Source organism: Cyphomyrmex costatus, unplaced genomic scaffold (genome assembly GCF_001594065.2).
Source record: "Cyphomyrmex costatus isolate MS0001 unplaced genomic scaffold, Ccosl1.0 scaffold497, whole genome shotgun sequence".
Classification (NCBI taxonomy): Eukaryota; Metazoa; Arthropoda; class Insecta; order Hymenoptera; family Formicidae; genus Cyphomyrmex; species Cyphomyrmex costatus.
The window spans coordinates 541506-550305 of NW_017279244.1; the positions used below are offsets into that span (position 1 = coordinate 541506).

The following is an 8800-nucleotide window of genomic DNA, read 5'->3' on the forward strand; positions in this document are numbered from 1 at the left end:
TGCGCACAATGGAGGAACAGATATTAGATATTAAAATATTAACCTATCAGATACCAGTTACACCGGAATACACGATTCTGATAGGTTAATATTTTAATATCTAATATCTGTTCCTCCATTGTGCGCAGACCCTAAATAGATATAATATTATATTACTATCATTATATATGTATATAATGACAGAATTATGATATTTATATTAACGTAAAGACAGGGAGCAGTTCACAAAGTTCTTAACTATGTTTTATTTCACGTATAATGCGCAGGATTTATTCTTTTATTCTAATTTGTTTAATACAGGTCTTAATAACAATGCATTTGAATACTCCCGCGCATTAACTAATGTACTTCCGGTATCCCTCTAATGACGATGTTGTCTGATCCCTTACTTGAGGGTCCCTAAAGGTAACAGCTAAATCCCGGGCATGGCCGCTCTCACGCTCTCAGGCTAATCTGGGCTAATCTCTGGTGTCACTCGCGGTGACGATTAGTGATGGTGGGATTGGTGGCTCTCGCATCGCAGGTAGAATGTGAAAAACCGGAGGATAGGTAGGGTAGGTGTCATAGGAGAGTTCGCGTACGTCACAGCACGTTGTCAAAGATAGGAGGCCACCACACGAGGCGTCGGAGGGAAAGGAAAGAATAAAGCTCGACGATTAACCGAAAGATGCTTTTGTGCTTGGACGAGGCAATCACGACGATCGGCGTGCATTCATATCACTTGCGATAACGACGAGATGCTTTAGATATTGTAGGGGACGAAGAAGAAGTATTAGGAAGCGGGAGTGACACGAGGAGTAACAACGTCGGAAGGTACACCAAGGTTTTCGTCGTCGTCCTCGTTGTCGTTCTCGTCGTCTTCCTCCTCATCATCAACCTCGTCGTCGTCGTCATCGCACTGGCAGTAATGGCCGCCGCCGTCGACGAGATCGAGGAGCTGAGGACCGAGATCGAGCGTCTGTCGCGTGAGCTCGACTTGGCCTCCACCGAGAAGATACAGTCGGCGCAATACGGACTCGCGCTGCTCGAGGAGAAGTCGGCCCTGCAGCAGCGGTGTAACGACCTCGAGGCACTCTACGAGAACACGAAACACGAGCTAGAGATCACGCAGGAGGTTAGTGCATGTCTGAGACCTTGGGTTTGTTTTTTTTTTCTATTGCCACATTGGGCCGCATTGGAACTCTCCTCTTCTCGCTTTTGCTAAATGTGATATATATTTCTGATGACAAAATTCTTGTATTATTTCATATATTTTAAAGAATTTGTTGTACTGTGAATTTATAAGATTTCTGAAAAAATACCTTTTTTATATTTTCTAAATTTTTGTCTGAAATTACAAGATGATTCTAAAAAATTGTAGACTTTTTGTATAACAAAAGTGCTGTATCAACAAAAATAGGCAAAATGTACTTCATTTTTCAAAATAGTCCCTTTTGGTGTAAGATTTTTTTATTATACTATTATTTAGACTTGTGTTATTTACATAACTCTTTTGTTAATTGTAGCTGATAAAGACTGTAATTAAAAACTTATATACTATAAAAGAGTTTAAACAAAAATTTTCAATTATTAAATTTGTATTAAAAACTGACATTGGCTTTTATATTCTTTTATATCATATGAGTTTTTAATTATAATTAAAGCAATTTACATTACAATTATACATTACTGTAATTAAAGATGAAATTTTTATTTCACTTATGATATGTCATTATTGCTAATTTTTATTTTATGTTAATACCTCATACATGCCTGGTTTGGCATTATTAAATTGTTGGATTATTATTGTTATTATTGGATTTTTACACCATGAGTCATCAATACATTTTATCTTTGATATAAAACCTCAAGATATTTTTAGAGTTCATAGTTGGAGTGCTATTCAGAATACTCATTACATTCTTGTAAATGTCCTTGACACATCTTCAAAATGTTTCATGTTTTGAGTTTTGATAATATAATTTGATATATAATTTGAAAAAATCACATTCAGCGAATAAAATAGCGAAGAAAGTTATGTGTATACAACATTCATACGCGCAAGGGAGTTATCGTGAAACAAGTTTTGGTCAAAAAATAAAATTGTCAAGATTAACCATCCATTTTATTTGTCGGATCTCTTTTCCAAATTTCATACTGTTCCTAAAGCTCAAAAACATCATAAATATTTTTAAGAACATTCAGAAAAATATGACGAGTGTGTTTTAAAAGCGTTCTAACATACGAACTTTAAAAAAAGCTTATATCAAAGATATTATGAGGGGAGACTACTTTGAAAGATAACACATAATATTTTGTTATCTCATCTGGGATAACAAAATATATTAGCAATAAAAGAACAGATCTATATTTTTTAAAAAGTTATAACATTATATAGAAATTCGAAAAATTCTGAAATTTGCATAAAAATTCTGAAAGATTATATAAGGAATTTTAAAAAAATTTCATTAGGGATATCTATATTTTATTTTGAAGTATAAATAATACACTAGTTTAGTTATAAACAAAATATCTCTTTTGGAGCCGACCCCGTCACCCGACACGCCCGTGAGAGAAAGAAAATTTATTCTGCTCTTGCGAAGGCAGTAGCGATTAATGTGTAACGAATACAAATGAGGCGTAGGTGAACTTTTATTACTGCACGGTAAATAGTTTACATGGAGCGTATGAAATGAGTATGCGGAAAGAAATGTGATCCTTTTTCTTAGAATAGAACAGGTAGGAGAGAAGGTAAAGTCAACCGTATTAATTTGACTATAGGAGGAATGTGGAGTGACTCACTCATTCAGTGTACCTGCTATTGGCCAATCAATGTATAGATACCTATATTTAGTTATCTAATCCAGAATACCATTAAAAAAAAAAATGCTTGTAAAATAACTATATGAGAATATATAATACTAATTAGATCTATTTTTTATTTAAAATTTAGTCTGTTTAAAATTTTATTTAAAATTTAAATTTGCTGTGTGGACAGTCTTGAATAATCGGTCTTATTCTTATCACTTGTGTTTGCGTCACGTAAACGCAATTCTTGTTTAAAGATATATATTTACTCTTTATATATGACTTAAGTGCATATTTTGTCATTATTTTAGGCACTAGCAAAGTTCCAAACAACTACAAAAATAACAGCAAAAAGCGGCATCGAGCAAGAAGAGAGTCTTCTTAATGAGAGTGCCGCTCGGGAAACGTCTTTACAATCGCAGATCATCGAATTAGAAAATGAAACAAAACAGGTTTGTATCAAGTCGATCGCAATTATCGACTTTTGTAAAATAGAAACGCATTTTAATCCAGTATCGTAATTCAATGAGCAAATTGTTGCTAAGTTGGCATCAAACTTATTCAGAGTTGGTGACAAATTTAGTGCCATTCTATTAAGTATAAGTTTAGATTTTATTAACAAAGTTTATATACATAACCAGACAGGAAATTGGCAGCAAAAACTAAGTAAAGTTTTGATCAGGTCTTGCGCTCAATTTACTGTCAGTTTATTAACAAGCTTTGCATGGTTTTGTCGACAATTTATTCTCATATAATCAGCAGATTTTATTACAATCTGTCAGCAATTTGCTGACAATATTGAATATAACAGAATTTGCATAAGTACTTTTTTGTCGACAGAATTTTTATCAAGCATTTGATAAAATTAGTTAATTTTCGGCAGACTTGGCTAAATGTAGGAAATTGTTTTCAGTTGCGACATGAATTGGAACGGGTGGAGGCAGAGCGTGATCACGCGTTGCAGGAGCGCGAGGAGATCGGGAAAGATCATCAACAGGCGGAAACGGACCGCAAGGCATTACGAACGGATTTGCGGGAGTGCAGGTTCCGTGAGACCCGTCTGCTTCAAGACTACTCCGAGCTGGAGGACGAGAATATTTCATTGCAGAAGCAAGTGTCCGGTTTGCGGTCAAGTCAGGTGGAGTTCGAAGGTGCCAAACACGAGATTCGACGGCTCACCGAGGAGGTTGAACTATTGAACAGTCAGGTGGAAGAGTTGACGAATCTGAAAAAAATAGCGGAGAAGCAGATGGAGGAGGCGTTGGAATCCCTACAGGCCGAACGTGAGGCCAAGTACGCCTTGAAAAAGGAACTGGACCAGAGGATCAACAGCGAGTCGATTTACAATCTTAGCAATTTGGCGCTTTCCATTCGAGGCATCACGGAGGATCAAACGATATGCAGTGACGGTGAGGACGATTCGCCTGCACTGCGCAGAATCGAGGCGGACTTAAAGACGCAAGAACCAGGAACATCTGCTACCGACAAACAGGTTGACTTGTTTTCTGAAATTCATCTGAACGAATTGAAAAAACTGGAGAAGCAGTTAGAGCTTGCAGAGACCGAGAAGGCACATCTGACGCAAAATCTACGCGAATCGCAGTACGCGGTTGAGAAGAGTCAGGCAGAATTGCAATCGTTTGTTGCGCGAATAGTGCAGTTGTCAGCGCACGTGCAATCGTTACATCATCTTCACTCAAAATTACCAGAAAAGCAGAGTGAAGAGACGACGTTAGATAAACTCAGTCAGGTACATTCATATATATATATATATATATTAAAATATAGAACGTTTTATTGCTTAAGTTTTTTTGTGTATTCTTATGAAATGGTATCTTTATTGATAATTACACTAATTGGCCCCAACAAATTTGTTAACAGTACAAAACAATATATTAGAAATTTCACGATTTAATCTATTTTTAATATATTTTTGACGATAATTATGTATGGCATATGCATCAGTGCACACTAGTGCATCCTAGTCGAAATCGCATAAGCTTGTATTCGAATTAAGAAAACTCATAATATATTTTACGAGAATGTATTATAATTGAAAATATACATATAAAGACTCGTCTACATAGAAATCGTAGACAATCATAGAGTCTCAAGCCCACTCTACAATCGCGTAAACGTAGTTGTAAGTGGCTGTAGTTGTAAGAATTGACTAATCACAGTCGAACATTTTTTCGTATTTGACTGTGATTAATTCGTACAACTACAACCATTAACAACTACGCTTACGCAATTGTAGAATGGGCTTTAAATCATAGAAAACTGACCAATTGCAATCAAATATAAGAATACTCGATTAGAATTGGTCAATTTCCTATAATTTAAGACCCTACGATTGTCTATATTAAGACCCTACGATTGTCGTACTATGCAGACGAGCTTTAATATAGAAAAAAGTGAAGCTATGCATATTTATTATCTTAATTATAATAAAACATTATTCAATTCAGAAAACACTTAAGAAATGTTCTAATAAAAAGTTGCTAATTTTTAAATGTCATTTTCTATCAACGCGGGATATAATATGACTTTCTAAATTTAAAATAAAATAAATAATTTTATGATATGAAGAAAACAAATAAAAACTATATGTATTTAGGTACTTTATACTATAAAATGTTATATTAATGATACCACTGTTTTAACAGGCCATTGTACAATATCATCAATGGAGCACTATGTCCGCTCGCGAGATTAATCAGTTGCAGAAAGATCTATCCGAATTGGAGAACGGCTTAACCGTGTCCGACTCCACGCAGCAGCTAAGAACGGAATTGACAAATCTAAGGAACAAGGTACACACTTATCCATATCTTATTACGATTTCATGAGATGTACTTGTAGTAGCATTATCGCAAAACTTGCGACAAAGGGCGAAGGTGTTAGTTAAAAATATATTGTTATAAGATATAAAAAAATATGAAAGAGAAAAAGAACAAGAGTTTGCTAGTGGCAAGAATATAAGTGTGTGTGCAATACTGGCGCAATTATCGTGCAAAAATGATAGACTTTGAATAGAAATTGTGGCGTTTCAGATACCAGAGTCAGAGAAGAGCCTTCGAGAAAAGGTTGGGTTACGTGTGGTCCCTTTGACGTATTTACCAGATATTTTAATAACAATTGTCTTGTTGGCTCCTCTAATGATCCGTACAATGATACTTGCTTCTCAGTGTCCTAACAGCCCATACATCGCTTCCTATCTATGATACTTCTCATATGTTTAACCGTACATGTTTTCGAAGCTAAACTACTGACGAATATTCATTCCATTAAATGTAGATCCACGTGTGAGAATAATCTTATTCTTCTGAACGTTATAAACATTCATTTATGTTTTTACACATGGATCTTGGCATTAGCTCATTTGAACGAATGTTACTATCGAGTGCTCGAAAGAGACAACGTACGGATCGTAATACGCTATGCAACATGGCTTTTGAGATAGAATGCACTCAGAAATGAAAAGTCAGAATCAATCACTTCTAAATCTAAATTTCGTACGCATCTAACGTAGCATGTCGGTCGGAACTTGCGAGCCTGTTTTGCACGAATGCTCGAAGAAAGATATCATCTAGCTATACATTTTTCGCAAAATCTCCGTACTGCACTCGCAAGTCTGCGAACCTAAACTACTGTCCGATTACTTAATAAATTCTATTCTCAAACTCATCTCACGAACGAATTTCTGATGAACACACAGTACCAGGCAAACGTACTTAACGCATTTATTGCGACCTGTAAAGCTTTCATTCGTGTACTCAATATTTTCCCCCTTCGTTTCAGCTCTTGGACACGGAACAAAGGAGCATGCAACTCGAGTCGGACGTATCTACTCTGTCGAAACTCACTGCGGAAGCGGGTGGTTTCCTTGATTCTGCTCAGAACGACTTGCAGAATCTCTCCGACGAGCTCGCGCAACTCTATCATCACGTATGCACCGTTAACGGCGAGACGCCCTCGAGAGTGGTGTTGGACCATGAGAAGTCGGAGATACCCGAAAAGGAGGAGGAGAATGGCAAGATGGATTGGTGTAGGACTCTTTTCAAGACTGACATCAAAATTAAGGATTTAGAGAGCCTCAGCAAAGCGAAGGAAATTGCGAAACACATAGAGACTGCGATGGACCAAATAAAGCACCTCAGAAACGCCGTAGAACACACGATCGAACTATCCAAAGTCAAAGGAATGCAATCCAATATTTGCAACGTCTGTGAAGGTAAGTGTATTCTCGTACTTGATGGAAAGCGTGTGTTCATTCTTTAAGTGAATAGATGGGGTACCCACACTGAGAGAAAAATGTTTGGTATTTGTAACTATAATTATATAATATATAATAGTATAATAATAAAATAATAATTATATAATATATAGAATAGTTACCATAAATACTAAATATTGTACTCCTAGGTATAGTTTTCTTTAAAATCGTATTCTGTAAAAAAGTATTGTCTACATACTCAGATATGTTAAAGTTCATTATTTTTATATTAGTAAAAAATATAACTATATATAAAATTAAAAATTTTTTAGTGTTCTGAGCATCTTACCTTGCATATCTTTAAACTATCTACCTACTTAAAGCTTAATATGGATGTAATTGAATTTCGTAATAAAGTAATTTCTAACTCAATCTTTTCAGCGTCTGTCAATGAGAACAAAGCAGACGTAACAGATCTTCAAGAACAAGTTATCAGATTAAAGGCCTTGTTGTCCGCTAAGCGGGAACAGATTGCTACGTTAAGAACAGTGCTTAAATCAAACAAAAATACAGCAGAAGTAGCGTTAACGAATCTGAAGAGCAAATACGAGAACGAGAAGAGTATTGTTAACGAGACGATGCTTAAGCTGAGAAATGAGCTTAGAATGTTGAAGGAAAACGCTGCGACATTCTCAAGTGAGTATTTAATTTCTGTATCCCTTTTTGTCTTTCCTATGCGATTAGATACTTTAATAATTTAATAGAAAAATTTGTGCAAAAAAAGGAAATTATATATAGAAAGAGATATAATTGTATATATACATATATTATATTAGTAACTTTTCTTACCCAATAAATCTTCACTAAACCATTTTACTACCCATTTATAAGATACTTTTAAACTACCATTTATTAGTAAAATTCAATAATATAACTTTTTTTATTTTGTCTCACTAACACATGTCTACTAACATCAATTAAAAATTGGTTTTCAGTTTTAATGAACTCGTTGCTGTTAATACTATGGGGTACCGCAGTGGACTTTTCAAATTCTTTAATTCTTTGCCATAATTACTGTGTTACATAAAAATTATCAGCGTACCTGCATATAAAATTTCCCTCCTAAATGTGACTAGTCATTAGGCCTACTTTTTAGAAAAAAAATTCTTGCAGGATTGATTTTTTCTTCTCTCCATGTTGAGAAAAAGAAGAAAAAAAATAAACAATACACAAGAAATTTAGTTTAAAAAAATAGGCCTGCTATCGTGCTTATTTCGAAACGTGATGCAGTAAACTATCTACGATGTACCTGGTTTTCGGTTGATGCATTTTTCTTTTTTGCCATAACTATATTACATTAATATGTAAGGATACTGCCTTTCATTCTATTATGAAACCTAGTTTCCTCTTTATCTTCCGCAGAAAATTTCTATACGCTTCTCCAATTCCAATATCCCTCCATTTCATTCGCTTATCTCTACGTTGTGTTAAACCCTGCTAACCATGCGCTGTTCAGGTCTGCGTGCAATGTTCGCTGCACGCTGCGAAGAGTACGTGACGCAAGTGGACGAACTTCAGCGGCAGCTTACCGTAGCGGAAGACGATCGGAAGACGCTGAATCAGCTTTTGCGCCTAGCGGTGCAGCAAAAGCTCGGCCTCACCATGAAGCTGGAAGAGCTCGAAGTCGATCGGGAGCTGCGCAATACCAGGAGACACGCCGCCGGCGCGAACGGACGCGGTAGACCGCGACTGTCGCAACAGACGAACCGTCCCCACTTAGGCAGAGATTTCTTCTAG

General features: G+C 35.9%; 1 protein-coding gene across 1 annotated transcript; it reads left to right on the forward strand.

The window, feature by feature from the left end:
- Positions 1-907: 907 nt before the first annotated feature.
- On the forward strand, positions 908-8800 carry BicD (Microtubule-associated protein Bicaudal D). Its single transcript, XM_018545329.1, has 7 exons — positions 908-1114; positions 3099-3239; positions 3701-4537; positions 5454-5600; positions 6589-7021; positions 7445-7699; positions 8520-8800. Exons 1-7 carry the CDS (start codon positions 908-910, stop codon positions 8798-8800), a joined length of 2301 nt encoding a protein of 766 aa, XP_018400831.1.